The sequence below is a fragment of the Rhinolophus sinicus genome, chromosome 1 (assembly GCF_057876585.1).
Source record: "Rhinolophus sinicus isolate RSI-liver-muscle chromosome 1, RSI-T2T, whole genome shotgun sequence".
Classification (NCBI taxonomy): domain Eukaryota; kingdom Metazoa; phylum Chordata; class Mammalia; order Chiroptera; family Rhinolophidae; genus Rhinolophus; species Rhinolophus sinicus.
This window is the reverse complement of record NC_142501.1, coordinates 47266371-47291449: the sequence shown is the minus strand read 5'-3', so window position 1 is coordinate 47291449 and position 25079 is coordinate 47266371. Positions and strand designations below refer to the sequence as shown.

General features: G+C 36.9%; 1 protein-coding gene across 6 annotated transcripts in view; it reads left to right on the top strand.

Moving 5' to 3' along the window:
* Positions 1-2877: 2877 nt before the first annotated feature.
* YAF2 (YY1 associated factor 2) overlaps positions 2878-25079 on the top strand; it is a 69773-nt gene continuing 47571 nt past the window's right edge. For 3 of the 6 annotated variants that reach the window (XR_012494009.2, XR_012494008.2, XR_016021444.1), the window contains exons 1-3: positions 2878-3451; positions 3881-4006; positions 5655-6025. Coding sequence is in view for 3 of the 6 variants with exons in the window: in XM_074325828.2 (XP_074181929.1) it covers positions 3426-3451; positions 3881-4006 (152 nt within the window). In the remaining 3 variants the exon portion in view is untranslated. The remainder of the gene's footprint in view (positions 3452-3880; positions 4007-5654; positions 6026-25079) is intronic. The other 3 variants (XM_074325829.2, XM_074325828.2, XM_074325830.2) reach the window with 3 other exon arrangements.

Below are 25079 nucleotides of genomic sequence, written 5' to 3'. Positions count from 1 at the left end.
ACCGGTAACAAATTTATGATATTTACTCATCATAGAAGACCAAGCACTCTTCGTCATTGCAAATTTATAAGTTCAACCAAACCAATTACCGTATTCCAGGTTTTTATTTTGCATATGGATATCGTTATTGATTTCTAGAGTTACACTTTTTTTTTTTTTTTAAAGATTTTATTGGGGAAGGAGAATAGGACTTTCATTGGGGAACAGTGAGTACTTCCAGGCCTTTTTTCCAAGTCAAGTTGCTGTCCTTTAAATCTTAGTTGTGGAGGGTGCCGTTCAGCTTCAAGTTGTTGTCCTTTCAGTCTTAGTTGTGGAGGGCACAGTTCAGCTCCAGGTCCAATTGCCGTTGCTGTTGCTAGTTGCAGGGGGCGCAGCGCACCATCCCATGCGGGAATTGAACTGGCAACCTTGTGGTTGGGAGCCCACTGGCCCATGTGGGAATCGAACCAGCAGCCTTCGGAGTTAGGAGCACTGAGCTCCAATCGCCTGAGCCCCGGGCCTGCCCCTAGAGTTACACTTTTAACTCAGAAGCATAAAGAATTAAAACATTTATATAACTACGGAATTACTACTACCCATGTATAATGCGTATCCTTATTTTTCCCCTCACCAATTTCCACCAAAAAGTGTTCATTACACACGGCAAGCTAAGTAATTAAAATAAAATGAGGTCATTAGGGTAGGCCCTAATCCAGTATGATTGGTGTCCTTGTAAGTAGAGATTAACACATAAACACAGAGGGAAGACCATGTAAAGGTACAGAGAGAAAGCAGACAACTACAAGTCAAGGAGAAAGGCCTCAGAAGAAACCAATCCTGTGGATAACCTTACTCCTAGGATGTCTAGCTGCCAGAATCGTAAGAAAATAAATTTCTGTTGTTTAGGCCATTCAGTTTGTGGTATTTTGTTTTGGCTCCCTAGAAACTAAACAATGGTAACATACAGATTTTATAATCAACAAAATCAGTAAAGTGTCTTCATTATGCAAAAACAAAACACCAACCAACTAAACAAAACACCCCCCCAAAAAAATCAATCTTTTAAAATATGATTGGTGTAACAATTGCTGTCATCACTTTCCCAAGTTGTTAGTCTCCTTGATGATCCATCCAGTTGAGAAATTTAAAAACATCAGATGCCTTAGGCTTAAAAGGGACCTTAGCTGAGATAACAGTTTTCACTCCTTTATTTTATAGATGGAAAAAAGGAAGTGACTTACTTAAGCCTACCCATTGCATTACTGAGAGATTAAAGACTAGGCCTTAGATCTCCTTCTCTTGTATACTTTCCTCAACCATATTCCTCATGGTTTCTGGGCTTCTGAATTGAGGGTTGAGTCTCCACAAGTGACACTTACAAGAAGTACAGAGGGTGCAGTGAGTTCAGAGACTGTTGCAAATTTGGGTGATACAACGTGTTTCCCTGAAAATAAGACCTAGGCGCACCATCAGCTCTAATGCTTCTTCTGGAGTAAAAATTAATGTAAGACCCGGTATTACATTATATTATTATATGATATTACATTATTTTTATTATATGACACCTGGTAATATATTACATTATACCCAGTCTTATATTATATTAAAACAAGACCGGGTCTTATATTAATTTTTGCTCCCAAAGATGCATTAGAGCTGTAGGTCTGGCTAGGTTTTATTTTCGGGGAAACACGGTAGTTAATTGGAAAGTTTGAGTTGGTGAAAGACTAATAGGATATCTGAGTTCTAATCCTGGCCTGTTCATTAAAGAAAACCATTTAACCAGGGCTCTAAGTTCTTTGTCTTTCAAATGAAGGGATAGTCTAGTTGATGAGCACATTTGCATAGTACTTTGAGTGTTTACAAAAATTTGTGTAAAGAGATTTACAAAGTGCCTGGCATAAAGTGCTAAAAATGTTAGTTACTTTATTGTTAATCACACAACCTCATAAATATAGATGTCCTTTTGCAGATAAAGAAGTTAAGAATTACAGAAATTAAGCACAATTTCCAAGGTCCATCCGCAAAAGAACAGGGAAAGTAGGCTGAGAACCCAGGATTTCTGACTATGCTATTTCCTTTGTAGTTCGTTAAGAATTGTTTAGCTGTAAGATTATTATTTTACAAGAATTCGGTCTTTCTGTGAATCTGGAAAGAAGAGTAGAAACAGTACAAAGAGAAAAGGAAAGTATTTTACACGGAAGTAAGCTATGTGTGTGAAGGAAGGGTTTGGAAGGTAATGAATGAATTTCATCTGCAGTCTTTGCCTGGAGGCAGCTTTTCTGATGGGGAATGGGATAAGGCCCTTACCATAACCGGTAGGGAGAAAGTGTGAAAGTCCTTGAATGCCAGGCTAAGGAGTCTGAGAGCTTTAGCAAACTTTTGATCAGGATGGTGGCATTACCAGCACTGACTAGACTGGGGAGATCCGGCTTGAGCTTCGGAGACCAGTCAGATGGTCCTTGTTCGTATGTACAAAGTGAGGGCATCCAGTATGTTGAGATAATTGAGATCTGGAAGGAAGGTAATCTGTTCCTAGTCAACAGACAGCGTTCAGGGCACATGTAAATACGTTATTTTAAAAAAGGGCTTATGAATACTTTAAAAAAAAATTTCCCCCCCAAGCAGCTACTGCAGATGCCTGGGAAGCCAAAGCAGCGCATTTGACATTAAAACCAGGGTTAGATTCCTGGCTTTGTTATCTTCTAATTATGTAATAGAGGAAGTCACCCAACCTCTCTTGAGCCTCGGTTTCGTTTCTTCTAAATTAAAGGCAATCTTTATTTGGTAAAGCATTTTCGTGCATAAAACCAGATAGTATTTTAAGGCACTTAGCAGTGGCGCTCAATGTTGATTCCCGACTCCCCCAGGTATCCGGGCTGAGGCTGAATAGCCAAGGGCGGCCGAGGCTGGGAAAGCGGTTCTACCTGGAGACCGCAGCCGGGCACTCTCGTCCGGAGCTGGGCTGACCTCCGAACGCCGGCCCCACGTTGGACTAGGCTTCCCGCGGGATGACTGAGCATCCTCCGCCAGCCGGAGGGACAGACAGAGGAGCCCGGAGCGCGTGGCAGCACCCGTCAGCCGGGGTTGCGGAGAGGAGGCGGGGAAAACCGGGTGGGGAGGTGGCGGCTGAGGCGCCGGAGGCTGCAGCTGCACCCCCACGCCGCCCGCCCGCTAACTCGCGGCGGGTGCTGGGCCGCGCTGGCCGCGTTTGAAGTCTCCGGCGCGACCGCTGGTTGGCCGGCGCGGGTCACGTGCGCCCAGGCAGGAGTTTCCCCGACAGCTGGAGGCTGCGTGGGATCCGGCGGCGGCTCCGGAGCTCGGCGGTGCGGCCTTCCCCGCCCCCTCCCACCTCCCCCGCCCGCTTCCGCCCGGCTTATTATCCTCCTTATTGACAAACAGAGCGGCCGCGGCGGCGACTCTCGGCGTGCATTTGTAGCCAAGCCATGGGAGACAAGAAGAGCCCCACCAGGTAACAGCGCCCGGGCCCTCGGGCCCGGACTGTGCAGGCGGCAGGGCCCTCGCGTCGGGCTTCAGGCGGCCGCCTGGTTCGCCGCCCGGGCAGCAGGGCGAGAACGGGGGCGGCGCCGCTGCTGCGCGAGCGCTGCCGCGTGAAGGGCCGGCGCCGGCCGCCCCACAATGGAGCCGAGATGGCGGCGGCCGGAGCAGCAGTCCCGGTGTCACAGCGGCCGCGGCCGCGACGATTGCGGCCGCGCTCGCGCCTTCTCCCTTCTTTATTCCCCTCCCCCTCCGAGCCGAAGCGCGGCGTGTCCGGGGCCCACGGGGAGGGGGGTAGCGGAATTGGGTCGGGGGTCGGGGTGCGGGCGACCGCGGGGCCCGGGCGCTGGGCGCGGCCTGCTGGTAACCCCGCGCGACGTCGTGTCCGGGTTGTGTTCTGCAGGCCGAAGCGGCAGCCGAAGCCGTCCTCGGATGAGGGTTACTGGGACTGTAGCGTCTGCACCTTCCGGAACAGCGCCGAGGCCTTCAAGTGCATGATGTGCGATGTGCGGAAGGGCACCTCCACCCGGTGAGTCCCGGGCCTGCCTCGCGTGCTTCTGGCCAGCCGGGTCGCAGCGCAGAGGACGCCCCTGCGGCTGCCGCCGCCTCCCGTGACACTTGCAGACCCGGCGGGAGGAGGCGAGACTGAGGTGGTGGCCGCGATAGGAATTGGGTCAGATTGATCGCGACCGAAGCGATGGTTTGCGGTGAGGAGTAATTGAAGAAGCTGTAACGTTTTTTGCTGCCAAGAGAGAATAAATTATTTAAGGAGGGCATTAGCTGCTGCGATTTAATTCGTATCGCTGGGTGTAATGCCATCCTCCTCCCCTCCATTCCGGATATAATAATGTTGGCTGCATTGTTGTGTTAGTGTGTTGGAATCAAAGAAAAACCATGAAATCCTCTTTAGGAGCAAAAGATGTAATTTAATTACGTTCCTCAAAAAGAAAAGTATCTGATTATAGAATACACAATGGATTTAACTTCCCTTTTTTATATAGACGTTTGAACGGGTCATATCAAGGTTTTGTTTAGTGTTTTTTTTTTTTTTTTACAATTCTCTAATATTTTATAAAAGTTGGTGGTGAGTCCAGTCACAGGGACGTATTTTTACTGAAAGTGTCTGAATATCTTTAGTTTGGTCAAATGGTAATCTATTAGACTATACAAATGAGATTAAATGATCTCTGCCTATTTTCAGTCTTTAGTGTAAGCTTACAGTATAATAACTCAGTCTTTTAAAAAACCACTTAAGTGAATTAAGTGGATAAAGAAAATCATCCAGGAAATTCGGTCAGTGACATTCTTCATATGCCAGCACTTAGTTATAGACGTCCTTCACCTTTATAGGAAGGTAGGCTTTAAATTAATTCGTTATAATCCTGTAATTCATAGACTAGTATTTAGATAACACATATTTTGATATTACAAAGTCTGTTAGAAACTAAATTATCACAAGAGTATAAGTATACTAATGGGATATAATACTGTTGTTTTAAAAAAGGCCTCAACAATATTTATATACTGATTTATATATTCAGAAGTTAGATTTCTAAAAATGAGATATCCAGATTTTTAAACACCATTTAGAGCATTCCATTAAAATTTTTAAATGTAGAGACAGAAATGGTTGGTAGTATTTTAAAATTTTAAGAATTGTTTAGTGAAGCCAGCTGCTTTTGACATACCTGTCTTTTTGTAAATCTTAATACGTTATTTTGTACATTAATTCCCATTTATATTGGATAAAATATATTGAGCATTTTTCATGGTATCCTTTAAAAAGAGAACTTTCAAACATCTACAAAATTCAAGGGACTGTAATAGAATACTCTAAAAAAAAAGCACCTATTTGCTAACATGAATGTGGTAACTATTTTTGGACCCGTGATTAAAGTATTTTGAAAAGTAGAATATCTGTATATCTTTATGTCTATATAAGGTTGGATTTGGTTTAGATTATATTTGTATATCTATGTTAGTACTTTGTACTTTTTAAAATGCTCAATAAGCAATTTTCAGAAAATTTGGTTTTTGGAGGCAGGAACTTTAAAGTGGAGACAAGTATTATAATCTTAATCTCTGGTACAATATTGTTGCTTTTTGTTGTTCCCTCTATTTTCTTGTAGCCATTAGAAAAATACTGAAACTAGAAGAGCTTATATGTTTATTTGCAGGGACAGCAAGGAAGGGGGGAAGCTGGTGTCCTACTCCACAGCCAGTCTTGGGGTTAGAGGAACCCTGAGAAATAGAGTAGGTGGTGGCAGCTCAGAAGAGAAGAAACAGGCCGAATACCTGGCATCTGGAAGAAGAAGGAATATAGTGCACAGGGGAGTTGGCCCAGGACAGAGAAGTGGGCCTAGTTTAAAAGAGGCTTGAGGCCCCCATGGGGGCCCCTGACATTTTTTACCAGTACATCTGAGCTCTTGTAGATCCAGTTTTTAGTGGATTACTTGAGGAGGACTCAGAGAAGCATTGTCATTTGGATTGAAACTGAAGAGGCTCTGGGCAACTCACCAGAAGTCTAAGGGACACTCTGTTCCTAAAAGTAAGTGTTCTACACTACGACCCTCTCAGCTTCTTCCTTCCTCTCTCTGAATTGTCACTTCTCTTTTGATTTTGGCCATGAATTAAACCAAAGAGCTCTAATTTCTCTGTTATCTGTTATTTTATACCGCTGTTTCTGAAATTCAGAATGGAATCCATGTTTGGATAGAACAATGGAACAGGGCATTGTTAATAAGGCAGATGTTGATTGTACCACAAAATATTGCCCTCTTTCTGGTAATGCTAGAAAAACAAGATTAAAGAACTGCAGAACACTATTGAGAAGCAAAAGTTTCAGTAGTTGGAAGAAATAATTCTCTACAATTGACATGTTAATTGGCAGTTAAGGTAATGTCAAGCATAAGGTTGGTGACCACCAAAGCAGGGACTGGATAGCTGTGGAGCAGAGGGATGCAGTTTGCTAATGACTTGTTTGCATGAGGACAGACTGGACTTGAATCCCTTGGGTCAGAATGACCTTTGAACTGATTCTTTGTCACCAAATGTGATGTCAAATCTAAGCCATCCCACACATTTGAAAGGTATTTTCTTTTTAAGCCTCTAGAGAAGATGGAGTCCGTGGTCTCCCTTTAAAGTCTTTACTGACAATTTTTTTCTTTAAAGAATATCAGCTCAAATCCTTTATATTGCAACAGAAGACCACCACTTCCTTTGGCTATATCCTTGGTAGGTCATATTTTTCTGCAGAATAATTTTGTATGGAATGAAATGAGGTTATGTTCATAGCAGTATTTAAAGAATGAACATGATTTGAAGTAGCTTCAATTTTTAAATTGATAAATTATATTTTCTAAGCCATTTCTACGATTGAGTTTGTTTTGTACTTGCTGCCTTGATTAGCTTAAATTTGATCAATCCCTTTTTTTACCTAGTATCTAGATAGATAGTTCATGTACCCGAGGTTTTCTACACTGCTTTTGTGAGTGAAAAATGATGAATGTCAAACCGACAGAAAAAATTTAAAAAACAAAAGGCTACTGTTATAAATTGTTATCAAAGATACTACACAGTCTCCGTCTTTATATCTCAAGTTTTTATAAGATAATGAATGTCTTCAAATATGAACTGAAGAAACTTTAAGAAATTAAAAATCATTCTAAATCATCAGAAAATGAAATGTTTATTATACTGCATACGTGAGGGTAGTATAGTCAATGTATGATGATTGAGTTAAACTAGTATCTTATTGCCACTTTTTCATATACCCTGTTTCCCTGAAAATAAGACCTAGCTGGACAATCAGCTCCAATGCGTCTTTTGGAGCAAAAATTAATATAAGACCTGGTCTTATATTAAAATAATATTTATATTATTTATATTAAAATATATTATTTTAATATGATATAAGACCGGTATTATAATATAACATAACATAATATAATACTGGGTCTTATATTCATTTTTGCTCCAAAAGACACATTAGAGCTGATTGTCTGGCTAGGTCTTATTTTTGGGGAAACACGGTAGGAATGGACATTACTATTTTAATTTGGATAGTAAATATTAAAAAATGATAATGATTAACTGTGATCTAAATGAGAACCTATAAAATGCCTAGTCCATAGCAGGCTTTCAAGTGCAATTTCAAGTGTAACAGGTCATGTTGTATCTTCTCAGGGTAAATTGTAATAGTTCCTTCAGGTTCCTCAGATTATTTGAGACAACAATGAAAAAGATTTCAGCTAGTAGGAAGAGCACTGGGTGTTGTACTGGGAGTCTAGTGACCTGAGTTCTTATCTCATTTCAGCCACTTCAATATTCATTATTCAGTGTTTATTGATCATTTTATTTTATACAAGGGCTGACTGAGCTAGGTACTGGACATACAGTGGTGAGCAAAATAGATGTTTCTTTGTTTCTTTAAAATTTTATGATTTTGTCAAATTAGAAACACTTTGAATTGTACTAAATTCTGTACATGAGGTAGGTAGTATTAGTAAATCTTTATGTGTGAGCTGAAGAGGTAATATTTTCTCGTTAAAAAATTAGAGTTTATAACTGAACACAGTATTATGGTTAGGATCTGATTATTGGTAAAAAGGAATGAATTATTTCATGTTCTATAAAATGGGAGTAAACTGCATAAAACTCACATTTTGAAGAAACGAACTAGTTATCATCTGATAAAAATCTTTTCCGTATCATTGCTGTCTTGTCATATGTGCTTTCTATTTTCTAAATGGAGGTTTGCCACAGATTCTGCTAGACTCTTGGTGTGGGAATGGGAGAAAAATTGAGGACCATCTAAGTCAGTCCGTTTTTCAGATATGCACAGGTCCTGAGCTTCCCTTACCTGTCTGTGTCTGAGGAGCCTTTCCAGCTACCACACAGTTGTTCAGAGACTCCTTATTCTAGGAGGTTGGTTGGTTTTCCTCCCTATAATCTTAGGTTAGAGTAGTTACACAGGTTCGTTGTTCACAGAGAAATTTTGGAAATGATTAGTGTTTGGATAGTTTAGAGTAGTGGTTTTCAAAGTGTTATCTGAGGAACTCTGGGAATCCCTGAGACAGTTTTAGGGAGCCTGTGAGGGTCCAACTATTTTTATAATCATACTAAGATGGTATTTGTCTTTTTCATTGTGTTAACACTTGCAATGATGGTGCAGAGGAAATGGTGGGTAGAACTGCTGGCCTCTTAGTCTGAATCAAAACATGGCACTAAATTGTGGTACTCATTGTGATCATCCTCACCACCATGCATGTGCAATAACAAGAACATCAGTTTCACTTAAGAGTATCTTTGATGAAGCAGTAAAAGTTACTAATTTTATGGAGTCTCGTGTTTTTTCAATATTCTGTCTCATGAACTGGGAAGTATATGTAAAGTACTTTTGCTGCGTACCAAAGTACAGTGGCTGATTTATGGGAAAGCATCTGTGTAGTTTGAGTTGCAAGCAGAACTAGCTGCTTTTTTTCATAGAATATAATTTTTTACTTGACAGAATGCCTAGCAAACTATGGTTATTCAGACTTGGATATTTAGCAGATATTTTCTCGAAAATGAACACAGTGAGCCTGTCACTTCAAGGAAAACAGTTGATAGTATTTGTTGCCAAGGATAAAAATTGAGCTTTCAAGTGAAAATTAGAAAATTTCAACTGAAAATTTTTGAAAACTTGTCAGCTCTACAGTTAGTTTAAGAGCTTCCCAGTACTTTAAAGATGAGATCATGTGGTGATATCAGTGGACATAGTTTGACATTTTATCATGAAATTTGTTAATATTTGGAAGCTCTCCATAACTCAGTCACCCAGTATTTCCCAATAACCAATGTATGATATTATAAAACCATGCTGGATAATCCATTCAAAGTACAAAATAAACCAATGAATTTTAAGGGAACACTGAAAACTTTTTTGATATGATTTCAGATTTCATATGCACCTCACCTTTGAGAAACAACTACTTAAGTTTTTAATGTAATATCAAAGAATAATATCCACAATTATCTGAAAAGGCTACTAAAATACTTCTCCATTTTTCAACTGCAGATTTGTGGGAGTCCAGATTTCATACTCTTGAACCAAAACAGCATGTTGTAAGAAATTGAATGCAGAAGTAGATATGATAATCTAGATGTCTTCTATTAAGCCAAGTGTTGGAGGTTTGCAAAAATATACAAGTGCCACTGTTCACACAAAATTGTCTTTGTTTTGGAAAACACAAGTTTGTGTTTTTTCTTCTGTAAAAATATGTTATTTATATTAACGTGATATACTTTTGTTAGTTTTTAATGTTAGTTTTTTTCTGTTTTTATTTCTAATATGGTAATTTATTTCTTGACAGATAAGACTTACCTAAACAAAAGGTCTTTTGAGAGTGTAAAGAAATCCTGAGACCAGAAAGTGTATGAACTGCTGATTTAGAGTTTTACTATCTTGGGTTTCTACGTACAACAGATTTACTTCAGCATTCTTTTTCCTTTCCTTTATCCCTTGTTGGGTAAGATCTCTTTGCTAACCTAGTGACCTAGTTGTTAAACTCGGTGGCCTGATGTCAGTCTTCTTTCTGTCATCCCTGCAGTATTTGATGTTGGTATACCTTTTTTTTTTTTTAATTGAAATTCTTCCCTGACATCTGTAACACTACTTTTTCCTGGTTTTCTTTGTACTCTCTGAAATCAATTTCAGCCTAACCAAACTTGGCTTCTTCTCTTTGTATGTGGCATAAATTTTCTGGGACCTAAGCTAGAAACTGTCATTGTCTCCACTTTGATTCTAACTCATCATCATCATCATCCCTCATGTCCAGTCTTTCTCTGGATTATCTATCAAATCGGTCCTTTTTCCAATTTATGTAACTACAGTTTAGAAGCGCGTATCATTTCTCTCATGAGTTTTTGGACAAGTTGGTCTCTTCAGAATGCTGCTACAGTTATCTTCAGTATGTTTTTGAAACCTATGTGTGTTCATGTTAGTCCCCGAATTAAAAAAAAAAATTGAGACTTTCTAGTGACTCCTGAATAAAGGTTGAGTTCCTGATCATGGTATTCAAGGCTATAGTTATCCCTAAACTACCTTCGTAGCTTCATTTCAACCCCTCCCTCCAACTATTATATTAATTTAATCTATGTATGTGTAATTATACCTAGAGAATCACCATGTTGTAGTAGTATAATTGTGTAGATGTTTTCTTGGTCCTACCAGGCAGGGACTGCCTTACTCACTTTGGTATCCCCAGAGGCTAGTTAAAGTACATGGAACATTGTAGACATTTAAACTTTTTCAGTTGATGTTTTTTTTTTCTTTCTAATTTGACTATTGCTGTTTGACACCTGGCATTGCTTTTCCAATAACTTTTAAATCTATGTTTGTAAAAATAGTATCAGACTATTTTGTCCATAATTTATAAGTGTATATTAATTTTTTTCACAATTTTGCTTTATATTTTGATGCTGTGTTATTTGATTAAAAGCACAAATTTTACAGTTACACTAGTAACTGAGATGAGTGACCCTGAGTTTTAGTTTCTTTAGCTTTAAAAATAGGAATAGTGTTTTTATAGCACAATAATGTTATAGCACAATATAATGTTTTATAAAAATCTTATTTAATGTTTTGATGATTAAGAACATGATCATTAAAGAACACAGCACATGTCATATTTTTTTTCTATTACCATGTTTATTTTTATTTCTTCATGTCATATTTTTAAAAAACTATGTGTGAAAGAAAATACAACTTTCCTCTCAATTTTGGAACATTTTTTAGCTTTATCATTTTTTTTATTGACATCTAACATTATATTAGTTTCATGCATTAACATTATTTAAAAGATAATATTGTATATGAGTACAATTTTAAGGTATAACTTTGGGAAGTTTAATGTTTATTTTTACTATCGCATTTACAACCACTTATTTAGGTCTTGTTATTTAGGTTATTGGAATTTACATAGTATAGCTAAAAGTGAGAGGTGTTTCTTGATTAAAGTAAACTACTGAAGTCATGAAAGAGTACAGCATATTATGAAATATGTTTTATTTCTCGACTAAATTAGAAGTTCTGTGTTGAATAATTTTTAAAGTTGAGATTGTTGACATTAAGGGCCTATCAAAATATAAAATACACAAAAACTAAAACTAAATAAACTTAGATTTGTGGTATTTGAAATTGTTTAATTGAAAAATAGTTTAGAATTCAGATTTTGCATTTGAACTGTACTGAGTTTAAATTAATGGAATGAATTATATTTAATTATTAAAATGGAATCAATTTTTAATCTTACGATTGAGATAGTATTGTTTTATCTCTGAACTTGTTACTTTTAAAGCTAGATCAGTTCTACAAATTAGCAGACATCTAACAACTATAGAAATTAGGCAGATATTTAAAATATAATGGAATTTTCCCTCATTATGTAGGAATTGTCCAGAATCTTTATTATAGCCAATTGTCCAGAGTCAGGCTACCAGGATTAGTTGCCAATATCTTTCTTGAATTTCGTTATCATTTTTCCTGCCTAGTTAACTGCTTATTCTTCAAGACCCAGCTCACATGTCTTTTTCCTGTGATATTCTCCTAGGCCCATCCCAAACTTGACTTTTGTGTGTCTTTTGTGCATTTGGTGTTCTCCATCTAGCTTCAGCATTTCCTCATAAATCCAATGTTGATTTGTGTCTTTCTCATGAAACTGAATATTCTCTCAGAGGATAAATTAACCAGAGGGTTGAGGATGGCTCTTTAGTTAATGCTGTGAGAGTAACTGTATTCGTTTTCCATTGATCAGTTCGTGATGCTTACCTTATATCATTTAGCATACTATAGCTCTGTTACATGTATGCATTTACTCACATGTCATTCTGTCGGTTTCTAAGGGAAATACGTGTTTTGCTTTATCTTTTTTGAAGATGCTTGACAAAATGCCTGAGGAGTAATAGGTGTTTAATAAAGGTTTTTTAAAAGAGGAATATAGGTATTAGAGAAGAAAGTTATTTATTAATTTTTTTAAATAAGCTTTGAAAAAGTTGAAATTCTGATACAGATTGTATAAGTCATTATTTGGAAAAGAACCCTCCTGTATACATATGTGAATTACTGGAAGTAAATGGTAGTGAACAAAATGCTAGAATTCTACAGATGCTTATTGGACACATACTATATGCCAGGAATTATACCAGGATTATAGAACTGTGCATGAGACCCAGTTCTAGCCCTCTGAAAGTTTGAATTCTAGCAAAGAAGATAGGTAATATTTGCTAATGAGTAAACAGAAGGAGTTTAAAATTAATTTTTCAGCATAGTCCTAGTTTTTGGAGAAGTCGTATGCTCAAAATAAGTATGAAATCAGTTATTGTTGTGGCCATTATTAGAAAAGCACTTTTGATAAAATATGCTTTAACATGTTGCATACGGATCACGAGAATCTTCACGAGGGATTTAAACCCCGCCGTACGCAACGTGTTAACATCATGACCAATTTCTAATTTGATGGATTACCTTTCTCCTAAGAAATTTCAGCCAAATGAAGCTGCTACTCCATTGCTGGGTAAAACGTTCTCTTTCTCTCATTGTATTAGGTTGGTGCAAAAGTGATTGTGGTTTTGGCAGTTATTTTTAACCTTTTAAATCGCAATTACTTTTGCACCAATCTAATATATGTGTATGTGTGTGTGTGTATAGATAGGTATGCTTTTAAAAGAAACTACTGTTTTTAAGATAATAGTTGTATAATTGAAGTAAGATTTCAGATGACAAAAATGATTACTTGCCTATGATAAATTTACATAGGATGATATAGACTATTAAATTTATATGTATTTGGTAATTACTCATCTCAAACTACCTTTTTTGAGAATAAGATAGTTTTGTAATAGGACTTCATTATTAAATTTAATGTCTGTTCCTTCAACTATCTTATTTGGTTATATTGGCAATGATCTTCAGTATGCTACTCAGTTTTTTTTTTCTCTTTATTAAAAAATACTACTGAGAAGATTAAATGAGTTTATTTCTGTAAAGCCCTTTTCATAGTAGCTGACACATAGTAGGTGCTCACTAAATGGTCGCCATTACTGTTAAGTACAGTATGTATTTGAAAGACTATCATCTATTGTTGCCGAACTAATTTTTAGTTAGTATTGGTGGTTTCTAGGGGTAGGAATTCAGTAAAAGCAATATCTTTAAATTATCATTCATGTAGTGCTGTGCTGTATTCAGAATGCTTTCCTATAGTATATCCGTTCATTTGCTCATCAAAACACCCTACATGGAGGAAAGGAAGTTTGTCATTTAATCATAGACAATGTTAGAACCTCAGTTGAAACTCAGATTGTTTGATCTTTTCACCATTACATCTCAAATAAAGAGGTTTATAAAACTGTTTGGGTAAAAGGTTTCTTTGCTTATTCCTCTTTCCCTCAAGGTTAGATACAGGGCTAGCATAGTTTGGTAGAAAGATTAGCATTTTGTGGGGTATGAAGTTTTTATTCAAGGATTTAATGAAATCTTGGTTTTTTGTTTTTTTTCTTTTGAAAGACAAATTGTCCTTAAATAAACATCGTTTATAGATTGTAATTTTAGTGGTAATACAAGTGTATAAAATATGTCACAGTGATTTTGTGAATTATTCATTTAATAAATATTGAACACCTACAATGTTTTGTTTATTGGCTTTCATGTTTGTTACAGTCTCTACCTTTTGATATAATTAGTAGGCACTTCATTCTGTAGTATTGTTTACTATGGAAAATTGCAGAATTACTGAGACTTTTAGAACTGGAAGGAACCTTTTAAGAACTTCCGTAATGTTTAGTCATTTTTCTGAAGACAGGCTAGTTTTTATTACTGGAAACCTTAATGCTAGAGGGATAATGTAGTCTTCAGAGGGAAGATCTTGAAGGGTTTTCTAGTAGAGATGTTCGCATTAAAACATTTTTCCTTTGTTTTGCTTTTTGTTTGTTTCATTTTTTATCTTCCTGTTAAAACTTTTGAAATCGGTTTACAAACCCTTGTTTAGGATTTTTCCTAAAAATCCAGTTTGGAGGGTTCTTGTGGTACTGGCTTTTCCAGGTAACACATAGCAGTCTGGTTGGTGAGGTCTTTTCCATTTGTTGGAACTCGTGGTTGTAGCCTAGTATCCTCTTGACAAATAAGAAACAGGCCTGGAAAGACTGTGACTTGTTCAAGGTCAGTAGCTGGCTAGTGTCAGACTCAGGTATTTAAATTTCCAGTGCTTTTTATTACCTTGCTGTGATTGCAGTTAAATTTGCTAGCAAGTAACTTTATAGGTAATCTTTAAATTTCATTATACCTAGATCTAGTGTACTTCTTGATAACTTCTAATATTAAACTTACTACTTACAACTAATATGATAACCTGTGTTAAAATCTGGGCTATAACAGTATAGTAAGTGAAGAACAAAATACTGTCAATCACTTTCCCTATGTTAACTAATATTTTTGAAGTATAAATATTAACAAAGTTCATTTTGATGTCTGTTATAGTAACATTTATAGTGCTATATATCTTGACTTTGATATCATAGTATTTCTTGGGAGAAAAATCCCAATAAATAATATTTCCCTCTTTTATTTGAGATATAAATACTAAGAATCACTAATAGTATAAGTAATAACCAATTTAATTACGTGTGCATATCAAGGATTGTGTATGACAAAAAATTTGGACAGCCCTCTGACAGTTTTTAGACATGAATTAAACCACTTCGTCTTTACATTTTATAATCTCATCTGGGTTTTTTGCACTGTATCATACTTTTATCAGATATGCAAGTACGAGGGACGATCAACCTACAACAGCAGCAAGTAGACAGATAATATTTGATGCCAGAGAAGTAGTTGCTCAAGTAGAGCTCTGGGTGCGTTTGCAGAGTCTGCAAAGTTGGCTTGGTTTTCTTTCATCTTTTTTGCATCTTTTTGCTGTTTATCTTTTATTTCCCCATAGCTCAAAGTCTTCTCACTAATGTTCATTTCTAGTTCATTTCTGTTCCACCAACAGTTCTCTCCTTACTAGAAAATCTTTTCTGCTTTATGTAAACCTGAATAAAGTAATTCTTTCACATGTGAATGTAAACAACCTGACATGGTGGCTAGAGTTACTGTTTTTTTCCTTATGATAATAACTTTCTGATGATAAAAGTGTTACATGTTCATTGAAAATACTAAAGAATAAAGAAGTACAACAAGGAAAATAGGAATGCCCATAATCATAACATAGCTCCAACCAGAGATAGCTACTTCTAAAATGTGTTTCCTTTCTCTCTTATAGATGTAGTGGGAGTTTAAAAGTAGGAGTTGAGGTATCTCTTTGGAAGAATGGGGGAAAGGAGACTTAAATCAGTGAATGGGCTTCTTAGACTTTCCACAACTGCTTTCACCTTGCCTTGATCCTGTCTATGCTCCAGTGTGTTTCACAAACACTGTCCTAGGGAGTGCTCTTTGAACAGAAGTCAAGGAAGTTTGGAAAATACTGCATATTATATCTTCTTGAAGTTTAATAGATTAAACATTTCTGAGAAGTCTTCCCATAGAACAACTTGTTTGAGCTTATTAATCGATCACTTCTCAGTGTTACTTGACCAGGGGACTTTTTTTTCCCTATTGTAATAGAGAACATGTTGGGGACATACTATTCTGTAGGCCCTTGCTATTGAAGTGTGGTTCAAAGACCAGTGGCATTGGCATGCAGAATCTCAGGCTCCACCGAGAACTCAGGCTCCACCGAGTCAGAACCTGCATTTTAACAGGATTCTTAGATTATTCATATGCACATTAAAATTTGAGAAGCAGTGCTCTAGTTTGTTCTTGTTTTTTCAGGATACGGTAATGAGATGGCATGGTTCTGCGGTATTCATTCCACTCGATCTGCCTTTTCAAAGGGCTGTTCCTCCCTTTTTTGTGTGTGCATGTGTGTGTGTGCAGGTAGGGTTGCGAGTATGAGTGTGTATGTGGGCATGTGTGCGTGTACAGGCCTGTGAGTGTGTCTCTGTTATGATGCCGCTTGTCTGTTAGGCCAGCACTTCCCCTCATGTACAAATATGCTTTCTCTGTTAACACCTTCCTCCTCTTATTCCTGCTTCTGCTGTCCGTATATAACCATTCATTCCTTCAATTGTACAGCTCATTCAGGCCTGGCTTTGGGAAGCCTCTGTGAGAGAGCAAGTTGCAGGAAATAAGGGAGTAGGAGGAGATGGGTTTGCAAGTTAGAATCAAGTAATAACAAGTTTCTTGAGATAGAAGAGCGCTGGCTTTCCCTGAGAAGGGCACAGAGGTTTTGAATTGTGTTGACTGGAATCCTGATGTCTCATGCACTTATCTCAGGAACAAGCAAGTGGGGCTCCATGTCCCCCACTCCTCTTCAGCCAGATCACCTACGTCTTACATTTTATCAGGATGTGCCTTGATTTGTTTTTAAAAGGTGTTTTGCTATCAAAATATTTTTTGTTTATGAAAGTCACTGCCCTGTTGCATCCATTTAGCCTTCTACCACTCACTCAGATTCTTTTGTTCAGCGTAGTCTGGGTTAATTGTGACTGGACTTCTTAGCCTCACACTTCAAAGGTAAGAGCTAATAATGAGTTTTGTATAATGATGGGGGAGATTTGAAGCTTTCTCTCTTGAAAAGCTTGTTCTCCCTCCCTCCTTCCCTGTATCCTTCCTTCTCACCCATCTTTTTAGACATTTTGCTCTTCTTTTTAAGACCAAAGCTGATGAGGTATCTGGTATATAGTAAGTCCTCAAAAAATCTTAGCTAAAAACATCAAATACATAAGTGTTAATATAATTCATATAGGGGTATAATAGTCCCTGTTGTCAAATACATGGGTTCTAGTGCGGTAACTAACAAAACCAGAGCATAAGAATAAGTGTTTCCTACTAAGAAAATAACATTTCCACAAAGTTCTTTATGGATAATTTCACCTATCTTCCCTCCCTCCTCTCTTCCCTCCTCTCACACGCGTGTGTGTGTGTGTGTGTGTGTGTGTGAGAGAGAGAGAGAGAGAGAGAGAGAGAGAGAGAGAGAGAGAGAGAGAGAGAGAGAGGAGAGAGAGAGAGAGAAACATTTTGGCCTTACCAGTAAAAGTTTTAACATCTAGAAAGTACTTTGGTAGTATAATAGTAGTAAGCAGTATATATAGACTTAAGAATTGAACAGTTAAAAGTAGCATTTTTTACTGTTTGCTGTAGTTAAAGAGTCAGTCTGTTTTCAAGGTTCGATCGTCAGCATGGTCATGGGCTTTCTTAGGCCACTGTGTCATCTTGTATGTTAGGCTGTTTCTTCTGCCACACACTCTCCCGTCCTCCAAAGACTTCTTTCTAATTTTTTGATTGCTCAAGCAAGAAGCATTCCTTTATCCCTGAGATAGAATGAAGGCCCTTTTAATTGCTCTTACAGCATGCTATGTAAAACGTGATGATTGTAATTACACAGCATATTTAAAATATTTTGTTATTGTTTCTCTTTCCTTCCCTGCAATCATCGCCTTGAGAGTAGTCCCATTGGTCCTGGAATCACATTTCCGTTTAAATCCCACCCTACCATTTATAGTCACATAACCACAGGGCTCTTTGCTGATGGTTAAATGTGATAATTGATGTAGGGAACTTAAGCATAATTGCTAATAATAAAGATAATAATTGTAAATAAGATTAGTAACAATTTCCAGTGCCTGTCATTGTGTCTTGCATAGGTATTGATAGTGCTTAATTGAACTGCAAAAGCTCCATCATTTATCTGATTTCTGTTGCTGCTTTAAACTGTTTTCCGCTTCTTGTTTTTAGGGAATGTTAATCTAATTGCATTTCATTTCCTGAACCTGTTAGTTGGGTGGAGTATGTTTGATTATGCCCGTTTTACTTGATAAAACAAGTTATGTCAACCTAAGTTTCGTTCATACTCAACTTTTTCAGCATTTCAAATGTTTTCTTTTGCCATCAATACAATGCATAGTTGAAACCATAGCCAATAGCATTTTATTCTGTCTTACATCCTGCTTACTTGTTTTTTGAATCTTAACTAGAGACAGAGAGACCATTTAGTGGAAGCCATTGCAGTAGTTTATGGATGAGACAGTAGTGGCCCAACAATATCAGTGGGAGAGAATGGATTGTGGATATGTTTAGGAGAAAATTTATGAGACTTGATAGTTGAATATGGCTGTGGGAGGTAGAAGTTGGGTTGTAGAGAGGGAAGAATCAGAGACGAATTCCGTATTTTGGCTTAATTAAATAGCTGGGTAATTGGTGGTACCTCTCACTGACATAGGGAACAGGAGGGCTTGGGGGGAGGTAAAAGTTCACTTTTAGTTTTGTTTAATTTCAGGTATCTGAGGGAAATCTGAGAGGGGATATGTAGGGCTCAAGGTTAGGAAGGAGAACAGTGCTATAAATATTTATTGGGTAGCATCAGTGTACATGACTGAAAGACATGGGAGTGGTAAGATCAGAGAGAATAGACTGCATCCCGTGAGAAATGAGAACCTAGGATGGAAACCTGAGAGCCATCACTGCTTTTTTTGTGATGGTGGAAAAGGAGCATCCCACACAGAAGAAGAAAGACATGGAGGAAGAAGAAGAATTAAATATGAAATAAGAAACCCAGAACGTGTAATGTTACAAAAACAGAGGGAAGAGAATGTTTTCAAAAGGAGGGGATGTGGTCAGCCACGTCAAATGGCCCTTGCTTTCATCAGACAGAATCTTAATTTTTCCCGTTTATTCTATGTAATGTTTATTTTAACAGCTTTGGCATTAAAATTTATATTTTAAGTTGTAATAAGGTAATAATTCTACATAGTGCTTGTACTAAATTTTTCATGATCGTTACAACAGTTCTGAATTATATCTACAAGTTAAATAAAGGAGGTTAATTTAATATTGTTAGTTCAGGAGATGAGTAAAATTATGGTAGTATCTAACTTTGTCAAGTAAGAGAGCTTTACTTGTCTAGTAAAATCTATTATTAAGCCTATACTTCTACAGGTAGCTCCTGATAATAGCTACAGAAATTAAGAGAATTAATAATAAAAAATTGGGTCCGTCTTGGTATCAAGAATTTTTTAAGTGGTAAGTAAATGTGTAGTAACTTTGAAGACTCTTGGAAAGTTGCATGGTTAATTGTGAAGGAGCATGTATAGTTTGAAAAAGACTTCATCTTTTGTTTTTAGGAGGAATGAGTCATAGCACTCTTTATTGATCAGTTAACCAAGAAAATCACAGCATTTTTCCATAAAACTGTATTTGGTCTGTAAAGTGGTAGTCATCTGTGGAGAACATTGGATTTCATGTGATTCACAATTCAGATTTTATGAGTGCTGAATGACAAAGTTATTACTCAGAACATAGGCAGTAGTTAGAAAACTATCGCTGTTAATTTCAGACTATATTGAAATTTATTATGTTAGAAAAAATTTTTATTTTATAAAATCACTTTGACACAGGAAATATGCACTTAACATCTTAGAGACGGTTATTCAGAACTAATTTGAAAACCAATGCAGGGCTTAGAATCTGGTCAGATGAGTTTTAATATATTCAGAATAGATGAGAAAAGAATGTACTTAACAGAGTAAAGGTTAGACTTCTTTATTATGTTGACTTATAGTTGGCATTTTTGCATATTAAATTGGATACTAACTACAGTAGTACCTTGGTTTTTGAACGTCTCCATTGACGAACATTTCCGTTTACGAATGCCGTAAATCTGAAGTAAATGCTTTGGTTTATGAGCACGCCTCGGAAGTCGAACACGTCACGGGGCTTCTGCTGAGTGCAAGATCCTGAGGCCTAGCAGTCGGCTGTTTTCGAACGTTTCAGAACTCAAACTGTCTTCCAGAACAGATTACATTCGAAAACCGAGGTATCACTGTATAGTTAGTATAAAGGTACATATAATTCTCCTGACCAAATGTTTCCTTGAACTAGAAACTATTAAGAATAGACAATATTAACTGTCTACAGAGAATCCCATTTTACGATATGGTTTATAAAATGTACTTAATTAAGGGACTGGGGTATCTGTCAAATTAGGAAGATCAAAATGTTGAAGATCAGTTAATGTGATTAAGGCATCTTTAGGAAGAATGACTAGAACATAAAATGATATAAAGCAAAACCACACAGCATTACAACCCCCGACAATTGGCTGGTGTTGATCATAGTACAAGATGTGGTAGGAAGTGACAGATGGTATTTGGCATTCACTAGAATGGTACTTTATTCTGGGGTTGTAATAATGTAGGCTTCTTTATATCTGTACTAACTACATCTTAACATCATTCCGTTATTTTTAAAGTACCCATAGCAACCAGTTTCCAGGGCTGCTGCACACTTAGACTGTGTGCATTATGCAATTCGTTGTAATTATTTGGCCCTATCCAGATACGTTGATGTTAGGAAGGAAATGCCCTGGAAGGTGGCATCTGATTTCTTAATCAGTTTGGTAAAGATGGTTGGTAAAATTCAGTCATTGAGTTTTCTCTGCTTTAGTTTTAGGCTGAATTTTTGGGCCTAAAAACCAAGAGCCAAATTCAGAACTGGGCCTCCACCCATCAACTCATAGGTATTATTTTCCTTTGAGTTTCTTTTTTTCCCCTCGTCTTCTGCCTCTCCCCCCCTCCAGTTCAAGCCATTGTTTCTCAGTCTAGTTGTGTAGGACATAGCTCCCTGCTGGTGTTATGAGCCTTGCGCTCCCCCTGGCTGAGGTAGTTGGTTGCTCGTCGTCATCGGTCCGCTCACAGCAGCTCATGGCAGCTCTCACTGGCTGCCGGCCACTCATGCTTGTTGCCGGCCACTCATGGCGGCACACCGTAGCCCACAGCAGCACACAGCAGCCCGCGGCGGCACACACCAACCTCCAGCTGCTCACGGCAGCCCAGCTCCAGGGAGAGCTGTTGCTCACAATCGTAGCTGTAGAGGGCGCAGCTTACTGGCCCATGTGGGAAACGAACCTGTGATGGAACTGGCGACCTCAGTGTTAGGAGCACCGTGCTCCAACCACCTGAGCCACTGGGCAGGTTCTGAGTTTCTTTTTAGGAAATTAATTAACATTTGCTTTGCCACTTTTATCTTAATATGGATTTCGTTATATGCTTTCTGTATCAGTTATCTATTGCTGCTTAACAAATTACACCAAAACTTAGTGGCTGAAAACAATAAACATTTCTTATCTTTTTTTTTTTGAGGCAAGAATTCAGAAGTACTGCGGCAAAAATGAGAAAAAATAAGGGCCACATAAAAGTAAATATATTCAATTAAAGTTCTGTTCTTTTTTTCTGAGATCATGTTCTTCATACTTTGTTAAGTAATTTTTACAAAACGAGGGTGGTAAACGATAACTTGAGTTTTTTATAAGCAAAATAAAAATTTGGCAACTTGTAAAAAAAATTCAGAAGCAGCTTAGCAGGTAGTTCTGGCTCATGGTCTCTCAGGCTCATCTGAGGGAGGATCCAAGCTCACTTAGGTGGTTGTCAGCAGGCCTTAGAACACCTGCTTCTAAGTTACTCACATGGCTGCTGGCAGGCCTCAAGACTGCTGTTGGCCAGACATCAATTTCTTGGCCATGTGGATCACTCCAGGGGACTGCTCACAACACTGGCATCGTGCTTACCCCAAAGAGAGAGAGCCCCCAAACAACCTAATTTGGGGAGTGACATCCCATTATTTCTGCCAAATTCTGTTCCTTAGAAATGAGTCACTGAATCCAGCCTATATTCAGAGGGAGGAGGTTACAGAAGGGCATGCATACCAGAAGGTGGGATCATTGTGGCCCATCTTGGAGGCTGCCCACCACACTATCCTTTAAAGTTTAAAACTTTTGTCACTGTTGCAGAATTCTTTCTTGAAAGGGAGGCATATGGAGGAAACCCAAAATATAAAATAGATAAAGGGGGAGCTGTTGTGTCCAGAGCAAGGATTCTAGGGAACTAGAGCTTACTTACCTGCCAGCATCCCTCCTCTTCAGCTTTTCCAAGCAGTTTGAATATTAATATCTTTACAATCAAATATCAGTCAGTAACATGAATGTTCATCTCATACTTTGATTTTGGAATTTATCAGTAGTCCTAAAATTCTAACTTGTGAAAATTAGGTATTGGGACATGGAAAATTATTTGTGTAAATGTTTCTGGCAACTTTAAAAGTCTTAGTAGCCTCCTTTAATAAAGTAAATCTAATATAATGGCTGATTTCCTAGTATTAGCAGATATAATTTATATATTAGTGTGATAATGATAGTGATTTACTTAGTAACTACTGCCTAGAATGTTTTATTAACTCCAAATTATGTGTATTTTTTAAAAAATGAGTGAATAGTAGTATTTGCAATTCACTTTTAATATTAACCTGTTCTTGTAGCTCTTTAATGCTGCAAATTGTCTTACTAACATAAACTACTCAATCTTACAGTATAAAGAATATAGTTTTAAAATAATAGTACCAAAATTAATACAAATGACAAATCTCTGAGTGAAGTTTAGAATTTTATAGTTCTTTTAGTCCTTAGACCATATTGCTCTAAAGATTTTACAAAATCATTTGAAAATAATTCCATTCCTGGGTGGTTATAGTAACAGTTTGATATATGGTTAGATTTGGGCATTGCTTCTAAACACTTTACTTACATTGACTTAGTTAATTCTTACAACTGCCCTGTGAAATAGGTTCTGTTGTTACCCTTATTTTACAGATGAATATAGTTTTTGCCATCTTGATTTCAGGCTAATTTGCATTAACAAGAAAACAGTACTGTTTTTGTTTGTTTCTTTATGGGTTGATGTAGGGGAAGTAGTGTATGAAACTGATGGAAAGGAACATTTTGGTTAGGACATGAAATGGTATTTATAATTAGAGGACCCTGATGGTAGTATATCATGGCACTGAAAAGGGAGATAAGGCACAATAGAGTCAATAAATTTTTGTCAAATGAATTAAAAAAAGACAAAGTACCAATCTTGTAATTTTTGTTTATAACTGCTGTGCCCTGTAGAACTTTTCTCTTTTGGATGATAATGAGAGGGAGGGTCCAGCTAGGAAAAAGCAGATAAAGTGAGATTTTGTACTTACCTAGACTATCTGATGAGCTATTTAAGGAGTCAAAAAGAGGGTAGTTTCTGTAAATAACTTACTTAATAAGTAAGTTTATAACTCACTTTGAACCCTAATTTGGTTGAGGTTCAACTCAATTTTATGAGCGTGCGCACACACACACACCTTCCACCATATTTATATATAAACCATCAATAATGTCACTTAAATATGATTGAACATGTGTATTATATTAAATTTTATTACACTGTTACAAGATTCCAGTCCAGATCTACCCTGAACAACTTTCCACAACCATAATAACTTATATTAGATTTTTAAATTTTAATGAAAATTAGAAAATAATGTACCTGGAATCATCAAAACCAGTTCTAATTTTAAGTTGCTTCTAGCCAAAATATAATGTCCAAACCAGTGGGTACTAGTGGTAGTGAAAGTTAGCTACTACATTGTTTTCTGAGTAGTTTTTTTTCATAAGTTCAGATTGATTTGATGGAGTAGATTTTCATTAGTGAAATGATTGATTTGGTTACTACGGAGTATGAGTACCTTTTTGTGGATGAGTATTATAATTATTAGAGCTTATATAGAATACTTTTGAATACAGCATCTTAATTTTTTGAATTTCTTTTCTTAGCTGTTCTGATAAAATCTATGTTAGTTGAGCTTATGGCATGATAACAACAACAAACATAGCTTTCAATGCTGGTCTCTAAGCGAACCTTTTGGTTACCTTAAAATATTTTCAGGATATTTTAATTCACTTAAATTTTTTAAAAAATACACTTGATTCTCTTTTAAATTCGTAAGACTTGAATTTAAATGGAGACTGCATTTACTATAAATAATATTTGGAAATTATTTAGTTCTTAATAACATCTTTTATACTAGCTTATATCATAAGGATAGAATATTTGTATTATTGTTCCTGTGTCTATTTTATCAATCCAACCATATAGGACCTTTGTGATATGTCCTCATTCATTCTTTAGGACATAGAAGTTAATTAGGAATTTAGTTACCTAGAAAAGTTAACTAGATAACCCTTTGGTATTTATCTCTGTATTACAGGTAAAAATTGAGATCTGTGAGTGCCCCTGTTTGAATGAATGAGTCATTTACAAACAAATGCATTAATTCTTATTTTTTAAAACTCATTTATAGAAAAATGGATATAATTTATCTAAGATAATTTGTATCTTAAAAGAAATCTCACACAAATCTTGACGTGTATTGGCAGCCTTTACAAAATACATCACCTCATAACAATTTTGAATGTAAGATTTTTATTAGAATTATATATTCAATTTGTTTTTGTTGAATAATTATTTTATACACCATTTTATGCTATTTACTTTTAAAATAAAGGAAAAGATATACATTATCTTTAAATTTGTTTCCATAGAATGAAGAGGCATGAAACCATAGTTTCTTGAAGGTGGTTATTTAGTAACATAATGGTGAAAGGGAGGAGTATTACCGAAACATCTGTGTCTTCAACAGGAACTGGTATTTGAAGTCATCACTGCTG